Source organism: Rhipicephalus microplus, chromosome 5 (assembly GCF_043290135.1).
Source record: "Rhipicephalus microplus isolate Deutch F79 chromosome 5, USDA_Rmic, whole genome shotgun sequence".
NCBI lineage: Eukaryota > Metazoa > Arthropoda > Arachnida > Ixodida > Ixodidae > Rhipicephalus > Rhipicephalus microplus.
In genome coordinates, this window is record NC_134704.1 from 214,430,656 (window position 1) to 214,450,482 (window position 19,827).

General features: G+C 46.5%; 2 protein-coding genes across 4 annotated transcripts in view; one reads left to right on the top strand and one right to left on the bottom strand.

Annotated features, from left to right (window-relative positions):
• LOC119173526 (uncharacterized) overlaps positions 1 to 19,827 on the bottom strand; it is a 74,364-nt gene that overhangs the window by 42,915 nt on the left and 11,622 nt on the right. For all 3 annotated transcript variants that reach the window (XM_075896476.1, XM_075896475.1, XM_075896474.1), the window contains exon 2: positions 11,392 to 11,460. In XM_075896476.1, coding sequence (XP_075752591.1) covers positions 11,392 to 11,460 — 69 coding nt within the window. The remainder of the gene's footprint in view (positions 1 to 11,391; positions 11,461 to 19,827) is intronic.
• Positions 15,957 to 19,362, top strand: LOC142818119 (uncharacterized). The gene has a single exon (XM_075896472.1). It carries the CDS (start codon positions 17,968 to 17,970, stop codon positions 18,679 to 18,681), a length of 714 nt encoding a protein of 237 aa, XP_075752587.1. The 5' UTR covers positions 15,957 to 17,967; the 3' UTR covers positions 18,682 to 19,362.

The following is a 19,827-nucleotide window of genomic DNA, read 5'->3' on the forward strand; positions in this document are numbered from 1 at the left end:
ATCAAACAACATCCAGCTTATCGAAGAACAAAAAGTAGGGAAAGAAAATGAAAATAACATCAACTTATAATACCTTGTACATGTTTTTCCTACTGCTGCTGTTTTGGGGACGACGATAAAATTTGCAGCCTCTACCACTGACGATGTACTGCAGTCCTGACGTGTGGCCCTCTGTATGTGTGAGAACTATACACAGCTGTCTTATTCATAGTTTTTGTATAAACCGAGCGTTTGTTTTTTAGCACTGTAATTCATCTTGAATGTGTCTTTCCTATTCACACACATGCTTTTTATGGACAATTTTTTGAACACCTGTATATACTACATTTCCCCCCAAACATGTGGTTGTACATACATAGCCCCTGATTCATTTGTATTATGTTTCTAATGGATCCATTACTAGCCAATAGGCTAAGGATCCAGACATTCATGCATGTATTTGGTGAAAATGAAAAAGAGACAATAAACAATCTTGAATCTTGAACTCCAAGTGGAGACCCTTGTCTTTTTACTCTCAAAAGCTACTTCCTGTTGAGACCCGCTATAGCGACTTCGGCTGATCATTATTAGCCAGCTACTCAGCGATACAGCACTTTCAGCATTTTTTGGAAGGAGGCCCGTTTTACCTACTGACTGATTGTAAGCCACTGTTTTACGCACAAACTCATCCAAGTACGTGCCCTGTGGACTCCATCATCTCGCTTATGTCTCAGAATTCACGACTGATATTTGTCACATCAAAGGCATCGACAACACCACTGCGAATTTTTTTTCTTGTATACTGCGGTTGACTCTTCATCTCCAGCCATCGACTGGGCCTCATTTTCTGCCGCCTGGCAGAATGATGAAGAGCTCACCGCTTTTCGGGAGAACCATCGTTCCCTACGACTACGCCTGGTGTCACATGCCTTATCATCTGAGCCATTGTGGTGCGATGTGTCAGCTGAAATTCCCCACCCTTTCGTTCCCGCTTCATTACGTCCAACAGTTTTCCACTCCTCACACAACATCTCTCACCCTGGCATTTGAGCTACTCAGCGTATTCTCACCCATTGGTATGTCTGGCCTGGAATCAATGGTGATGTGCGTGTTTGGACGCGCATGTGCCCGCCCTGCCAGATGACAAAGGTATCCTATAATACCAAGACGCCTCCCCAAACATTCCTTCCACCCTGACGTCGCTTCGACCACGTACATCTAGATATTGTGGGCCCTCTACCAGAGTCTCAAGGATGCCGTTATACACTCACCAGGGTCGATCGTTTCATACGCTGGCCAGAGGCTGTTCCCATTTAAGACATCACCGCTGAGACAGTTGCCCACCCTTCCATTTCTACACGGTTATCTCGTTTTGGCAGTCCAGGCAATGTGACAGCAGACTGTGGCTGTCAATTCAAGTTCACGCTGTTTACTTGCCTTAATCACATCCTCAAAGCAAGACATTGCTGTACCACTGCTTATCATCTGTACGCTAACGCTATAGTGGAACGCATTCACCGGCAACTAAAGACTGCCTTGACCACCTGCCCCAATAGAGCCACCTGGGTCCATGCCTTGCCACTGGTGCTTCTAGGTTTACGGACTGTTATCCGGGCAGATCTACAGTGCTCACCAGCAGAGTTGGTGTATGGAAGTTCTCTGCGGCTCCCTGGAGACTTCATCTCAACGCAACTACAACCCAGCCGCAAGAATTCCTAAGTCTTCTGGACTGCAATCAAAACTTCGGGCCCACTCCCCCCGACCTTCCTATCACAAGGCAATATTTGTCCACCTTGATCTGGCCACTTGAACACATGTTTTCGTGCGCCACGACGTCGTCAGGCCGTCTTTAACACCAGCCTATGACGGACCATTCGACATTCTTATAGGCACCCAAAAAACTGCCACAGTTCTACAAAATGGCTGTGAAGAGACAGTGAGCTTGGACGAACTTAAGCCGGCGTACCTGGGAGAAAATTGGTAAACTGTACTCTAGAGGCGCTTGCGTTAGAGAGTCCTGATCCGTGCAGCGGAGGCGAACGAGCGCATCGAGGCACATTAGGCACGAGCGCTATTTGGCAGTCACCTTCGAAAACTAAGGAAGATGGGCGCGCAGCCTGTCTTGGAGGCGATAAGGTGTAGAATGCAAAGCGACAGGCAGGTGCCACCACCGTGTCGTCTTGTGAAAGTATTGCAAAAACTTGCCTTTTTGACCATTAGGTTGCATTGTCAGCGCAGGGTGATAAGCGCTACGGTTTTTATAATTACCTATGTATGCTTTCTCTAGTATAAAGGCACACATACAAAATATTGAGGTGTTGTTATGGTGACTCAGATATGCACAATAATTGCTTTTTAATTGACCACCACACAAGTTTGAATGCTTAAATCTAAGCAATATTGATGCACGCTGCAGGTGAGGTTGGCCGTTTTGAGGTATTGTATGGTGCCGTTAGGGGTATCGTTACGGCAGACAAACAGAAAAGTGTAATGACAGACAGACAGATCAAAATTTTTGCGTAGAAAAAAAAACCCAAAAAAGACTGTCGTCTTTAAAAAAGCCCGTATTCCCTGCTGGCATCGATTGAAATTCAGGCGTCTCTTCACTCCTTTGGCGCAAGCCTACAACTTCAACTGCATCATCAGGCTGGAATCGGACCCTCAAGTGGAGGAAGCTCGCTGTGGATTGCGTAAGACACAGCATCGACTGTGATGGTGTCAGCAGGGCAGACTTGCTGGTTAACACACTGGTTGCCTTTGCAGATGCAATGAAGTTCAGTTTGGACTCCAAGGCATAACAGCAGCCCCACCGCCAGAAAATGCGCCGGAAAGATGAGCTGCTTCCACGTGGCTCGGATGTCGGCCGCGCTCGTTCTCCAGGTCCCTCCAGATCCACCTCCGGGGCTATGGGGAGGATGTGGCTCCAGGCTCAGTTCCGTGAATCAATCCCATTCTTGAAGAAGGATCCCAGTTTCACTGGCTTGCCACCAAAACTTGACTAACTTCGCTCGTCTCTTCCGACGATTTCTGGTTCAGCACTTGGTGGTTCTAAAACTTGTCAAGTAACGGTTCGACAACAGACCACACCACACACAACACATACAAGTGCCCTCGGTTCTCCGACAGAACACCAGACACAATAAAGTACAATATATACCTAGCTATGTATACCTAGCTGCTGCTCGCTCGAGGGCACGGAGCCATCAGTTTTTTTTTCTCCATTTCATTGTTACATTAAAGAGCGTTCCTTTGGGAAGTGCCGTCTCTCGTTCCTGCACTACAGTCAAGTAGCCGGCGGACCTTGAGGTCTAATACACCTCTACATCAAGAGGAACATGTGGGACACAAAACTCTTAAAATGAGAACTCAAAAATTTACCCTTGCACCAACACAATGAAGTAGAATACAACATAAGGTTGGCCCTCTTCAGATCACTTTGGATGGGAGCACTCAGCTACAATCGGAGCGAGGACAAAATTTTGCTCTGATTCGCCAGCAAAAGACCAAAAGATGGAGAAGGTTCTAACTAAAACACACAGCTCGAGGCGTCTGCATTAGCATTTAGCTTTCTTGTAGCAAACGTCTAAATTGTGCTGTTGGAGTATCATGCTCCACCTCAATAACCGGCCACCTTTAGGTGACGATACTTATGTGGTACCAAGAGCTTGCGCTACCAAGAGCTTGAGACGTTGCACATTCGTGTAACTACGACACAGGAGCCCTGATTTCTCATAAAAAAATTTTTTTTGTTTTTCTTTGTTCCCAATTTCATGCTTTCCAATAGCGATTTAGTCGAGAGGTCCTCACACTGCTCTTGAATCAGAGTTTCCCAATCAACCCTCGACAGCTTGCTCCAACTTTCCGCTACAGGCGAGAGCGTAGCGCTCCTCTCACTTTCGCCCAACGCGGCCACTTTGTCTCCTCTACCGACAGAGACGGTGCCACTCGCATCAGCTAAGGCCAGTTTGACAAAGTCACACAAAAATTTTTCTCTTCGAGGCTCCATCGACTCGCTGCCTAGGTCACGCAGATCAGCCGCTTTTGCAGGAGGTGTTTCACAACATTGAACGAGATCAAGTTCCTGCGAAAGCTTTTGCACTTGTGATCTCGTGAGGGCCATGTACTCTAAGTTGGAAAAGAATGATTTACCTTGCTTTTTGAGAAGCTGCTCTGAGTTGTTAGAGAAAAGATAAGGAAAACGATCGGGAAGCGCGGCAGACACAGCCGCTTCGGTGCGAAGCTTACCGAACGGGCTTTCAATGACAACGGTCACGATAGGTAAGCAAGCACTCTGCCCCTCGGCGACTTGCCTGATCCACGCGTGTTCTCCTGTAAAGTCATCCGGAGACACCAACGAAGGATGGACAACGTCCATGGTTGCCGCTGAGTCTCGAAGTGCTCGACACGTTTTCTCATTCACACTAATTTCCTGGAGATACGGCTCTAACAACCGTAAGCTTTTTTCAGACTCTCGGACTGTTGCGAAAGCAAACTTTTCTTTACAACTTCACCTGATGTTCCCTTCCTTTTTTGCAGTTATAGCAGATAAGCGGCTTCCACGACTTAAACGCCCTTGTGGTATCACTGCGCTGTTTAGGAACTTCACTCAATTTCTGCGCTTTCGTTTGCCCTTCCCCTACAGTGTCCTTCATAAGAGACGGGTTCTTTCTGAAATTACGGTGCGGAGTGGGTTCCCGTTCATCGGGTTTCTTTGAAAATCCCTCTTTCAACCTTTTTAACGCGCACTGCCCTACTATGCAAGTTTCAGCGAGTATAGTACTCCTCAGCTAACACTGCTGCCTTGTCTAGCTGTACTTCGCCAAGCTTGTCTTGCAGGTAAAGCTTGAAGTCATCCTCGATGCAGCGGTAGAATCTCCTATGCAATGCATTCTACCACCTAATCGCGACCGTCATAAACATCTTCGCCCTTGAGCCATTCAATCGAATCCCTTTTACGACGAAACGCGAAGTCATTGTGCGACTCATTGCCCTTTTTTGCGTACCAGAACCTTTGCAGGAAAGCCTCGGGTGACAACAAATAACGTCTCAAGAGAACTTCCTTAATGTCATCATAGCTCTCAAACGCTTCCCTCGAGAAGCACGTTATCACGTCAAATATTTCGCCGGGAGAGCTAACTGATTTTGCACAGCGTTTCGCTCGCGTGTTTGAATTTGGACGAGATACTTCACAATGTCCTCGCCTACTACAAACGGTGGCAGTCGGTCCCGAATTCTATGACCCCTCGTCTGAACCATCGCAGAAGTTACGCTAGGTGCCAGCGAACACTGTAGGATTGCCGATTCTATTCAACTCGAGGCCCTCCTGTCTTTCGGCCTCCTCACGACGTTCTCGCCTTTCAGCCTTTCATATCAGCCAAGGCCTAATCGACTTCCTGAGCCGTTGCTCCTTCCTCCTTCATGATATCAAGGATCGCTTGCTTTCATTTTGCACGGCCCAGAGTAAGGCAAAGTTTCTCACAAATTTCGATGAGTTCCTTCGCTTTAAGGTTCTCCATCATTCACACTAGCCTCTTGTTGTTTGCCTTTGTTTAGATTATACTTGCCGTACCCACTATAAGTCTACTAGCAAGAAGCGCAAGCAATTTTCAACACAACAGTGTTTACACTCTCTGCATCAACTTAGGTTTCAAAGCGCTCCAACTTGGCTTGAAACAATCAAAGCTCACTTTAATGCTTCACACAGCCCTTCTCTAAACTACTATAACCGGTGCTGCAGTCTGGTGAACTGAGGGGAAACATTAGGCACTCACCAAGGTAGCCGACCTCGGCCGATTCCGCAGCTGCCATCCACTGTTAGGTATCGAGCCGCCAAGTTCACGGGCTGCGATTTCTCCAACCCTGTCCCCACTTCAAGTATCGCATGTTTCTCAGTTCGCACCTGCTTCTGCGCAGACGTGATAGACGGGGCGGACAAGGCAATGGTGAGTTAAGGCTACATTTATGTACATCCTAAACAGAGGCATTACATATTCGGCACTGGAGCCAACAGCATAGGGACTTGAAGAGCCAAAATGTCTTCAGACAAGCCGACGCTGTCGTCTGCTCTGATGCTTTGACGATCTCGTCTGCTGCTTGTGGTTTGGTTCTTTTATAGGCCCTGGGGAACCCTCATTTCAGAAGCCTCCATTCCGGAACGCCATTGGCCCATGCATCAGCAGTCTACAATTAAGAACCCTCCCTGGGTTGCACCCATGGGCGAGTGGTATTGCCACGTGTTGCATCAGACGCGCCGGGCTAGATGACGTCGACTGCATCGTTGGGCTGGAATCGGACCCGTAGGTGGAGTGAGCTTGCCGTGCTTTGCCTAAGACACATTGTTGACGGTGATGGTGTCAGGCACGCTCGCTGGTTTTGACGCTGGTTGCCTTTGCAGAAGCAATGAAGTTTGGTTTCGACTACAAGGCATAACAGCGTGCAGCAACTGAAGTATGGTAGATTTTGTTGGTGCAAGGCTGTGGAACCTTTCAGCTTTAATAATGGGCATTTAATACAAGAGCAATCGCATGTGCTGCAGGTTGCAATGCTCAAACAGCACTCTGAAAGAAAGTCATGAACATGCTTGGTTTTCTTTTCAGCTGGCAAAACATCTTGAAACTCGTCACAATAACAATGTGGTTCCCAGCATGCACTTCAAGTCGGTTGACTTCTGGGACACAACAGAGTTGCTTAGATTTTATTTACAAAAACTATGATGAGTGATGAGACGCTGTAGTAAGGACTTCGAAATTATTTTGACCACTTGGGGTTCTTTAAAGTTCGAGCCCAAGCCTGTCTAAGGCGCTCATTTTAGCAACATGATTGATATTTCTAGTCTTATACTAGCTTCGAGATATGCAAGCAGTTTTCTTGGCAATATCGATATGAAGATGAAGCAAAGTAAGCCGGTTGGGGGAGATAGCGTGCAGTGTCACATGTTCACCTGCGAAATGCCCAAGCATCATGTTCCTGATCCCGCTCGTAGCTTATAAGCCGGCACTATTTTGAATAAGTGACACACTGGAGCACCAGTTTATTGGATTAAGCATTAGTTTGCGTAATCAAACAATTGTAGCCCATCTTGGCTGCCATGAAAGCCGTAAATAAAACCGGCATCCTTGGTCCAAACGATCGGAGTGGTGAAGGCTCTACGTCATCTGTCTCCCGTGCTGTTTACCGTTGTCTATATAGTTCGCACGATCACCTGACTGAGCAGATAACAAAAATCTGCCGAGTTTAACGCACGTTGGATGCCGAATCCAGCAGCGCAGTACTACGAAATGCCATTGAACCGGCTGTTGCACGAGCGGATCGGACATCGAATACGGTGAAAGATCAGACCACGTGTCCCGCACTTTATGCACTCTAATATGATGAGCTGCTTCCTTCATGGGAATTTCAATGCCATGGAGAGTTATCCTAGCCGAAAGCTGTGGCAACCATGCAGTGACAACACCTATGACGAAGGCTCCGCGCATGGAGGGGATCGCCGCATCGACAGCAACTTCAATTTCGTTGTGGCGCCCCTTATACATAGTGTTCATGCGATGTCATTTCCGCCGTTGTCGTTCTCTCCTGCCATGCCTGGGTACGTACAGCGATTCCCATGCTGCAACACGGTTTGTTGAGGGCTCGTGATCTGTTGCTGTGCGCGATGTTGAAAGAGAAGCCGTGCGGTTTTTCATTGTTGTACTTTAACAAGCTCATCGAATAAGGAAGGCCTCGCTTGTTCACTCGATAGAATACCAGAAAATCAAGATTGGTGACACGTATACCAGCCACCGCGTACACCGGCCACCCGCCACGATCTACAAGCGCAAATAATCTCGATTGATTTGTGGGGTTTAACGTCCCAAAACCACCATATGATTATGAGAGACGCCGTAGTGGAGGGCTCCGGAAATTTTGACCACCTGGGGTTCTTTAACGTGCACCCAAATCTGAGCACACGGGATTACAACATTTCTGCCTCCATCGGAAATGCAGCCGCCACAGCCGGGATTCGATCCCGCGACCTGCGGGTCAGCAGCCGAGTACCTTAGCCACTAGGCCACCGCGGCGGGGCAAGCGCCAATTATCTCGGTATCACTACAAATTGCATGGCCCAAGAACAAGTGAAAGCCCAAAGTCTCTCTAGTCGCAATTTTAAGAGCGAATGAGTGAAGCGCAGCAACTGCTAACGAAAACGAGTGATCGTGCAGAGCTAGGCAAGTTTACAAGATATATAAAATAAATCATATTTCATTATATTGCTTCGGCCCACACCACCAAAGTAGCAGCGCATCTCCCCAAGTATTTTAAACGGTGCTGCTGTTCAACCTCTTTGATTAGAATTTGAGGAAAGCGCCGAGAAAAGTATTATGCGTGGTATAGACTTTGCGTAGTGCGTGCTGCAATGATGCCGATCACTTTTTTTTTTTTCGCATACATATTGAAACATTTTCTACCTTGTGTTTCACTTCTGTTGTTGTGCACTAATGTACAATGGAGTCTCTGAAAATGATGGAGACCGTTCTAGAGAATCAATCAACCAACTTTTAAAAAACCTGACCCCCCCCCCAACTAGAACTGATCGGCTATACTTCAAACCGCGAGACAACGAATATTTTTTCACATCCATTTTCACAGTCTGTTTCAATGCAATACCCGAATTCTCGCAATCGCCTCCACGATTTGAATTGCCTCCTTGACACGCTGATTGTGCACGCAGTGGTCGTGAACAAGTTTGTATGTACAGTATCACGGTAAACTACCTCTGTTTGCAGGTATGTGCTTGGATATAGCATAAAGAAGTTACACCTGAAGACGAAAATATTATTGAGGTTTTTCAAGTCATTTTTGTTAGACTGCACCAGCCAAACACGCCGATGCTTTTCGGAAAATTGTAAAGTGCGTTCTTAATTTTAGGTAATCACTTTTGGCAAAGAGAATACCCCGACGCTTTGCTTCCTCTTCGTGGACTGCTAAATCAACTTGTCTCACTAGCAGCTGATGATTGCTCAAACTTGTATCGTGAGGCAAAACTGAAAGGGCGCAAGCACGAGAAAACAAATCGGCAGTGATCGGCGACGGAGTCAGTATAGGTATGTGGGCATGTCGCTGAGGCATTTCAGAAGTGACGAAGAGGTGCTGCGTGACGCATGTGCACACTATGTTTAGTCACTGAAGGTTGCAAATATTTCAGAAAGGGGAAGCAGAACCCCTTTAAAAGTTTCACTGGAGCACTTGCTCAGGAAAATAAGGAGCCCAACGTTTGTGCAATGAAAAAAAAAAAAAAGTACTTAGTGTACACTTCCTTATTCGCCCTGAGGCTCAACATGATGACAGGCTGTGCCAATGCATCCAGATCCTGAGTAAAATAAAATGGGCAAGGAACACCACCATGCACCAGCTACAGTATCCTGTGATTTCCTTTGCAACAGGACATTCTGAAATATCTAGCTTACCATCAGCTACTGCAAGCTTCTAGCAACTACACCATTTTATAAGATAACAAAAATAAGAGAGGCAATATTTTAAAGTGTATCTAGCAAACAGGGTACCCTGTAGAAAGCATTCATCCCAGGTTCGATCCCCAGACTATGACGACTTTGTTTTTTTTACTAAAAAGCATTTCTTTCCGAAAAAACCTTACAAATTTCCCTACGGCCTTGTGCCACAAACAGGTAGTCGTGAAGCATTCCTTTCGTATACATGTGTTAAAGTTGAAAATTTCAATGCAGCAGACAAATGCTGGGAAGACCTTTCGCCAAAAATGAACTCTAGAAGTTTTTTGGGCGAGTCATTTTGGGCAGGTGCCTTAGCTTGCTGAGCATTTTGTACCTGGTGCAAAGCGAGAAACTTGAAAAAAAGGGGAGGGAAGAGACAGAGGAGTGCACAAAATACCAACTCTTTCTTGCCAGTGCAGGGTGAAAAAACAGGTCATATGTGCAGTGGCATAGAAGAGTTATCACAGACATGTCAACACGTGAGCAGTTCAATAAACAAGGACAGCTCATATTGGTGGAGTACAACATGTGTCAGTGACACTAGCAGACTTCTAATATGACACGTCTTGAGCAGTTCCCTTGCTGTTTGATCTTTGCTTTTGCCAATAATGCTAACTTAAACATAATTGGGCACACACGAGTGTAACCTGACATGCAAATGAGTTCTGCAGAAAACCACAAGGTCACAGAAGAGTTGAGAAAGGAAAAATGTAGTTGTTTATTTTCCCTTTCTTATGACGACATGTACAAGAAGATGTGCACCATCACTCTTACCAATGCTTTTGGCATGCTCACTGAGGCGGCCATTAATATACTGTCTTATTTGTCGAGTGTAAGACTTGCCACAGCTCAGGTGAATTTCATATAGACCTTCGGCACTACGCCTGAAAAGTTTCACATGCGTCTTTTGGCACGCTTACAGTTTACCACAAGAGATTCGTCAGCACAAGTGCGCCAGTTTATTTGGAGCAAAAAGCACAACAGCAATTGCAAACCTGGTGGCCACCTTCATGAGGTTATAGATCAACCTGTGCAAGTACGGCACCAACTGTGATTTAGCGCGCTCCCTTTCTCTCGAGTGCTGATATTCAGCTTCCGTGGCGAAGATTCGGCAACGACATGCAAGCCCGCCCGAGCCTGCAGATCTGATGACAAAGGCTGCTCTGCGTCATGTGCGGACACTATTTGTGGAACGCCTAATGAAGGAAATGCACAGCGATACCACGTTTTGTAGTGTTGGAATGCGCGGAATCATATGGCAAAAGCATTTTTTTTTTTTTTTACTGCGAGACAAGTAAGCGCAACAAACATGAACGCTTTTCACGGCCAGGTTAATGTCTAAAAACTGCAAAACATTGTCGGTTGGGAGCTCACGAGTGCAAATTAGTCCTTCGGAGAAATGCCACAGGACCAACCTTCCCACAAGAGTTCTCAAGCGACAATATTTTGCAGTTTTTATACATTAACATGGCCGTGAAAAGCGATCATGTTTCTAGCTTCGCGCCAGTTACGAAATGTTCAGCAAGCTTTTGCCAAAACTTAAGTACTATAGATAGTAAGTGTGTGCGATATCTGCCTAGCATCGGGTGTACCTAGGATATGGTCTTTTGTGAAGGGACACTTTAGAAATGGTGCTTTCACCGACCGCTCCTCATAGTTTGTTTCGATAAAAGATATGTGCTGTGAGTTTCGAAGTGGCGTTGGACAATGAGCCACCCTTTACAAACCAGTGAAGTCCACGTAATTAGGATATCTACACAACTACTGTAATCGCACAAGGACGGACGTCGATACCAAGGCAGATAACAAACACCGCAAACCTGCAAAACGCGAGGGATATGCCGGACTCTTTTTTTTTCGATCGGCTCACGCAGTCATCTATAAGGAGCTAAACGCTGTTCATGACTAGTCTGCCGAGTATTCTTACCTGTACTCCTCACTTGAAAAGTTTTCGGTGGTCCGCTCGACTGAACCAGGGAGCGAATGTGGTCTTCACCTGTGGACACATCAAGAGGCGCGAATAAACACAACTAAAGAAGCGGCTAACAAAAGCAATCTCACGCGCACGAGTAGGCCAGGTGATGCTTAGTCTTACGTGAGATCACTTCACTTCGTAAAAGCTCTTTCGAGCGTTTGCTGACACTTTTCTTCACGCCCAAACTTTCGTCGCCACAGCCCGACATCATAACGAAAGCACGTGCTACGTAACACCGCACGTTCTGACTCTGTGGAACACCGGATGAATGGACAGATGGATGGATGTGGCTGTACCCTTTAGATCGGGCGGCGGCTAGCGCTACCTTGCCGTATACATAGTGAACTAACCATTAGATTTATCTCTTTTTTTTCTTTAAACATTGAGGTTGAGGATTCGTACTTTGCAGTGAAGGCTTTAATTTTCACTTGTGCCTTGACTTTAGCCACCAATCAGATAACCTCCTTCCAGTTAAGTCTACGCGCTTAAAGTCTGCTTACTCCCGTCCTGGCCTCAAACAGTAAAGAACTACCCCGAGTATTATCATAGTTTCTTTCCTTGGCAATTTCCTGCTTAAAAGTTCAATAGATCTCTAGTGCGGACTTCTTAATCATGCCAATTCTCCACATGTCAGTCTCCGTTTCCTTCACTTTCTTCTTAACCGATAGTTCTTTTTGGTTTGGCCACCCGCTGTTTTCTAAGTATTTACCAGTCAATTTCCTGGTTCGCTTCCTCCATTTTGTATCGACATTCTTCATGTACAAGTAGCTGAATACCTTCCTAGCCTAACGCTCCTCTCCCATTTCTCTCAATCGTTACTAAAATTTCATCTCGCTGCTAGCTTCCCTGCCCTCAAATGATGTCCATCCCATATCACCTTGCACTCCCTCATTTGTTGTATTCCCGTGAGCTCCTAAAGCAAGCCTACCTATTCCACGTTGCTTAATTTCTGATCTTGCTTGAACTTCTGATCTCATGCACAAGACCGCATTGCCGAACGTCAGACCAGGAACCATGACCTCTTTCCATATTCCTCTCACAACATCATACCTATTGTACAGTGGCCTATTTTTCATCACTGCTGCATTCCTGTTACCTTTAGTCGTTACGTATATTTCGTGTTCCCTTAGGTACTCGGTCCCATTGCTTATCCATGCGCCCAGATACTTGTATTTATATTTTATCTCTAGCATGACCTCCTGTAATATATATAAGCTCACTACCTTCGTTATCATTAAAAATCATGACTGCCGATTTTTCCTTACTGAATCTAAAATCTAACCTATCTCCCTCATTACCGCAGATGTCCATCAATCTCTGCAAATCTTCCTTGTTGTCGGCCATTAGCACTATATCATCTGCGCACATTAATGCCGGTAGTGCCTGTTCAATGAGTTTTCCTTGCTTCACGAATACCCGTTTCCTTGCTTGGATACCCGTTTTTCCCACTTTATAATTACCTTGTTACCTTTATAGATTTCCTTTAAAAGATTAGTGACTCCATCTTCCACACCCAGTGTAGCTAGTATTCCCTACAAGTCCTCTTGAAACACGCTATCGTACGCTTCCTTGATATCCAAAAATGCTCGCCACAGGGGCCTGAGTTCCTTTTCTGCTATTTCGATGCACTGCGTCAGTGAGAACAGATTGTCTTCCAGCCTCCTGTGTTTCCGAAACCCATTCTGCAGTTCCCCCAGCACCCCCTCATCCTCCATCCATGCCTGTGGTCTTTCCTTTATAATCTGCATCACCAGCCTGTAGACCACTGATGTCACTGTTATAGGACGGTAGTTGTTTATGCCATCTTTGTCCCCCTTTCCTTTACAAATCATGCTCATCCTGCTAAGTTTCCATCCATCAGAGACTTCACCATCGATTATAGTTCTGCTCACTGCCTCTCTCGAAGTCTGTTTCGACTTCGGACCCAATGTCTTTATCAGCATAATTGGAATGCCATCTAGGCCTGTTGGTGTACTACTCGGAACCCTCTTCTCAGCCTTTTCCCACTCTCGTTGTGAAAATGGAGCCATTGCACCACTTGATTCATCCTTGTCTATTGTGGTGCATAAGGCAATTCTTTGTTGAAAATTTTCTGTCACCCTTTTTCTTATATATTCAATAGCTTCGTCCCCTTCTAGCCTAGCACCTTGAGCTGTAGTTATAAACCTCTGCTCTAGGCTCGTCTCATTTCTTAGGGAGTTCATATATTTCCAAAATTTCTCAGCTGCCTTTCTATCTTTTTTATGTACTTCTGCCAGCCACTGAGCTCCCTTTCTTCTAATCTTTTCATTGATCAGAAGGAATGCTTTCCTTCTACAGCTTAGAAAGATGTCCTATTTTCTTCCAACATTATGTGCCGGTTCACCCCGCTGCTTAGCATGTCTATGTTCTCGAGAGGCTTCCCGACGTTTTGCTATGGCTTTCTTAACTTCCTCGTCGCACCAACTCTTGGATTTGTGTCTTCTTTTCCGGGGTGACTTGACACGTGCCTTAGCAAGGTCTAGCTCAAAACAGTTAGATTAGATTCGTGTATGTCCACGCTGTTCTATTATCCTCAGTGATCACTTTATCAATTTGTTTAGTAGCTATTTCTATTTGCCTTTTTGAATAAAAATTTTCCTCTAGTTGCTCATCTTGTCTTTTTCCCACTTGTGCTGCTCTTGCAAAACCTAGCTTGATACGTTTGTGATCACTACCCAAACTTCTGGAGCCATATTCAACTGTGTGCGTTCCCCTGAGCCTATCATACATCCTATGTGACATCAGTAAATAATCTATTATTGACTGCAGCCTCCCTACCTCCCATGTTATTTGCCTTTCACACTTGTAAACACTGTTGCAAATGATCAAATCATGCCTTTCACTTATATCGATGATCATTTCGCCTGTTGAGTCAGTATACCCATCTATATCTTCTATGTGCGCATTCATATCTCCTAGTATCACACACTCTCAAGCTCTCCTCCTAATTCCTCAATGTCATTTGATATACACTCCACTATTGCCTGGTTTTCCTCCCTGGCCTTTGCTCCTGTCCACAAGTACACCAAACCAAAGAGTGTCATCTGCCCAGCTACTTTCCCTCTTAACCACAAATGTTTCATGCATCCCTGCTTGACTCTTTGCCAACCCAAGCTCTTATGTATAAATGCACCAATTCCACCCCCCCCCCCTTTTTTGTACCTATACCACAGAACACCTATACACTACCCCTATACACTACATGGAGGAGTAACACACTACGTTAAGGTACAGTGGCAGCAATAGGGAAGTGTGATGAACGCGCCGGCTAGCGCGTAACGCCTTGGTAGAAAACCGCCAGGTGGCTATGACACACGTTTTACACGGAGACTCGGTTCGGACTGTCACATTGGATGGACCTGTTTTTTTGAGCGCTCCCGATCGACTGCGCAGATAAGTGTTTTTGCATGTTTTGAGCTTGTCTTTATAATTATAAGGCAGCAGTTGAAATCTTCGTAGCACTTATTTTATGGTACGGCTTTTCGGGGCCCAGTCACCTGGTATTTATTAGTTAGTGCGTGTGTGTGTGTTTGAATTTTTTGTTGTTTTTTTTCTTTTGCCACCCCGTGGGGGAGGTGCTCGTACATTGAACACGCAAATTTTTGTAGTAGAGCTTAGACTTTCTTTTTTTTTTCGTAGGGCAGTGCTCGAGTTTAGTAATTATCGAGTATAAGGACAATTGGTGTCAGAAAGACATGGTTAAAAAAGACTGTAAAGTGTTCAGGATGTGGAGTGGGTTTGAAAGTGGACCCAAGTGTAGAAGCGGATGGAGAAGAGGCTGACGCGAAGTGTAGGTAATGTGAGGTCGAGGAAAAAATAGAGAAAATGATGGTTGCCCAGAGTGAACTGCTGATGAGAATCGCCGAGCCCGAGAGTGCGTTGGTGACAGAGCTAGAGAAAACGAGGGCAATGGAGAAAGGCTGAAGTCCGCCGAAGAAGCACTAGCCAAGGTGAACAGAGGAGCGGCCTACGGAGAAAATAGTAGAGAACCGGCAACCAGAACGGCGGAGAAGAAAGAGCTAGCAAGTTTAGAAAAAACAGGTTCAGCCAATTCAATTGTCGCAAGGCCCAGCTTCAGCGAAGTAGTGGTGGGGCTGGGAGGGGACAAAGCAGCCGGCATCACAGGTGCAAGTAGCCCTCAGGTGCACGACGCTCCAGCTGAAAAGTCACAGCATGTGATAATTGCCGGGGGCTCAATTTAAATCGATGCACACTAGCCATCAGAGAGAGGGTAAGAGGTGACAAGAAGGTTGCAGTAGGGGCGTTCCCAGGACGCAAGCTGGAAGCAGTCATGAGGCAAGCGAGCGCAAAACTCAAAACTACAGCTGATAGACGAAACCTCGTGATAATTTCAGGCGGTTTAAACGATGTCTTAAATGAAGATGCAGCAGGACTAGCAGCCACACTGGCGAAAGGCATCGATGACATACGCGCCACTTTTCCTCAGGTACAGGTAGTGATATGCACGATACCGGAGGTACCAGTGCGTGTTAGCAACAAGCAAAGAGCGGTTGTCAAGGCAAACCAAGATATATGGCGGAAGAGTCAAGAGAAAGGCTTTGAGGTGGTGGAAACAAACACAGAGGTGCATAGGTGGGGTAGTTTTCAACGAGACAGAATTGACTTCGATGGGCGGCTAGGTCATGAGGTGGGTTGGCGACTTGCAGGACGCGCAGTAGCTTTTTTGGGGGGCAAGCGGGCCCTTCGGGGTGCAGGATAGCTAGTAACGAGGAAAACAACCAGGGAGACTCTGACAGGTGGTGTGGGCATATACGACTCCAAAGTGGCACCAGTATCTAAAATTGGTAGAGTCCGTGGCAGAAAAAGACGTAGCCACGAGCGCCGAGCCAATTCAGACATGCTGTATATTAACATGCAGGTTGGTAGGAACAGGCTGAAGTGGGAAGAGATAGAAGAACAGCTAAGGGAAGAGAGGCCGATGGTACACGGTTTTGTAGAAACGCATATGAGGGGCATGGAACAACCTCCGAACAATCCGGACTACGCGTGGGAATATTGTAATAGAACAGAAGGCAGCAGAAAGGGGGGTGGTATTGGGGCATACATTCATAAAAGTACAGACTGGCAAAGGGTCAAGCAGGAGTGCAAGGAACATTTATGGCTGAAAGGGAGAGTGGCATTTCAAATGACACTCCTTGGTTTCGTGTACTTGTGGACGGGATCAAAGGCCAGAGAAGAAAACCAGGCAATGGTAGAGTGTATATCAATGGACATTTAGGAATTAGGAGGAGAGTGCGAGATAATTATAATAGGAGATACGAATGCGCACATAGAAGATATAGATGGTTATACCGACCCAACAGGCAAAATGATCATGGATATGTGTAAAAAGCATGATTCGATCATTTGCAACAGTACCGAGAAGTGTGAAGGGCAAATAACATGGGAGGTAGGAGGGCTGCAGTCGACGATAGATTATGCACTGATGTCACATAGGATGTATGATGAGCTCAGGGGAATGCAGATAGATGAAGGTGGCACCAGAAATCTGTGTAGTGATCACAAACGTATCAAGCTAAGTTTTGGAAGAGCAGTGAAAGTGGGAAGGAGACAAGATGAGCAACTACAGGAAAACTTTTATCCAGAAAGGCAAATTGAATAGCCACTAAACAAATTGAGAAAGTAATCATGGAGGATAATAAAACAGTGTGGACGTACACGAATCTAATTAGACTGGTTGAGCTAGAGCTTGCTAAGACGCGTGACAATTCACCCCGGAAAAGAAGACACAAACCCAAAAGTTGGTGGGATGAGGAAGTTAAGAGTGCCTTAGCAAAACGTCATGAAGCCTCACGGGAACACAGACATGCTAAGCAGCGGGGTGAACCGACAGATGATGTCGAAAGAAAATGGGAAACCTTTCTAAGGTGTAGAATGGATGACCCTTCTGATCAATGAAAAGATCAGAAGAAAGGGAGCTCAGTGGCTGGCAGATGTACATGAAATGGACAGAAAGGTAGCTGCGAACTTTTGGAACCATCTAAAATCTCTAAGAAGTGAGACGAGCCTAGAGCAGAGGTTTATAACTACAGCCCAAGGTGCTAGGCTAGAAGGAAACGAAGCTATTGAATATATAGGAACAAGGGTGACAGAAAAATTTGAAGGAGGTCGGGGCACCTGGTTAGTTGTTAAAGAGCTAGAGCCGAACACGAAGGGGACCTAGTGAGAGGCTACTAGCGAAACTGAACTCGATGTGTGCGGTGTAGGCGGCAGCTTCAAACAGTTGTTGAGGTAAGAGAGTTAACGGAGGCGGCTGGATAGCGGGATTAGGGTTGAACATAGGCCTGTCGGGCACTCGGTCTGATGGTCGGGCAGGCGATGGCTAAGTAGGCAAGGGAAACCACGAGCGAGAGTGAGCTGGTGCAGTGCTTAGAATGCAAGCACTGGTGCTACTTAGATGAGACAACGTTCACGAGTTTGGCCTACGCGCAGAAGGCGAGCTTTGTGTGCAGGCTGTGTGAGGCACTGAAGGCAGCTGTTGAGCACATGGAGGCTAGCATCAAAGGGCTTCAGGGGGAGCTTAGAGCGGAACGGGAGCAGAGGATAGAACTCCAAAGCCAGCTCGGAGCGTCGCGTGAGCGGGAGGAAGCTACCGCCAGCGTATTAGAGCAAATGAAGGGCGACCTTCGAAAAGAACGGGAAGGGCGGACCGAAATAAATCAGCGGGTAAAGGAGCTAATGGCGCTTTGCCCCGGCCCCGAGCAGTGTGAGACGGAAGGCGTGGGTAGCGGAGAAAGCGGCAGGTGGGAAGGAACAGGCGAGAAGGGAGGTCAGGGAGCCGCAGTGTCTGGCCACAGCACGGAGCCTCCGAGAACATACAGCTCGGTGGCACAGCAGTCTTCAAGCAGAGCAGAAACACAGGGTAGACGGCAGAGAGAGAAAGAGGTGAAGCAAACAGGGGCGCCATCACGAACAGGAAGCCAGCGATTTGAGCATACAAGGGTCTTAGTGGTTGGGGACTCTAACTTGGTCAGGGTTAGGGATGTCGTCTTCAAGACTGTGAAGGAAGATGGGAAAGTCAGGATGGAGGCACAGTCGGGGAAGAGCATGGTGGATGCACTGGCCAAAGCTCAGGGTGTTGTAGAAAACAGCATGGAGGGCGAAAATCTAGTCATTATTCATGCTGGGCTCAATGATGTGTTGAAGGGCCAGGATCAGAACCTTCAAAGAAAGTTAGAGGATGGGATGCGTAAGCTCTGAGAAACCTCTGGGAGTATGCATGTGACCATATGCACAGTCCCAGAGGTCTGGGAGCAGCCTCGTGGGATTTAAAGGAGGGTAGTGGAGGCCAATTGTGTGATTAAGGGTTTGAGCTGGCAACTCGGACACAGCGTAATGGAAGTTAACCAAGACGTGTACGAGCCCGGCGTTCACCGCTTTGCACAGGATCGCATTCACTACAGTGGTGCGACGGGAAGGAGGGTCGGTAACAGAACGGGTCACCAAGCCACAGCTTTTTTAAGGGGACCCAGAGCCCTGAGGCCAACAGTGTACCCAAAGACGAACCTAAAGGGGCACAATTATTCCAGCCACACGAAGTCCATGGGAGAAGAAATCGACGTAAGCACAAGGGCCGAGCTATGTCAGACGTAGGCTATATTAACATGCAGGGTGGCAGGCATAGGTTAAAGTGGGAAGAGATGGAAGAGCAGTTGAGGCAGGAGGATCTGATGGTATATGGGGTTGTGGAGACACATCTTCGGGACATGGAGCAACCACCCTGCAATTCGGACTATGTATGAGAATATTGCAATAAAACAGAAGACAGCAAAAAGGGGGGGGGTGGAATTGTTGCATTTACACATAAGAGCCTGGGTTGGCAAAGAGTCAAGCAGGGATGCATGGAACATTTATGGTTAAGAGAGAAAGTAGCTGGGCAGATGACACTCCTTGGTTTGGTGTACTTGTGAACGGGAGCAAAAGCCAGAGAGGAAAACCAGGCAATGGTGGAGTGTATATCAAAGGACATTGATGAATTAGGAGGAGAGTGCGAGATAATTATACTAGGAGATATGAGGAGGAGGAGGAATAAATTGGGAAGGACAAGGAGGTTAGCCAGTTCTCACTAGGAGATATGAATGCGCACATAGAAAATATAGATGGGTATACTGACTCAACAGGCGAAATGATCATGGATATGTGTGAAAGGCATGATTTGATCATTTGCAACAGTACCGACAATTGTGAAGAGCAAATAATTTGGGAGGTAGGAAGGCTGCAGTCAACGATAGATTACGCACTGATGTCACATAGGATGTATGATAAGCGCAAGGGAATGCACATAGATGAAGGTGACTCGAGATTTCTGGGTAGTGATCACAAACGTATCAAGTTAAGTTTTGGGAG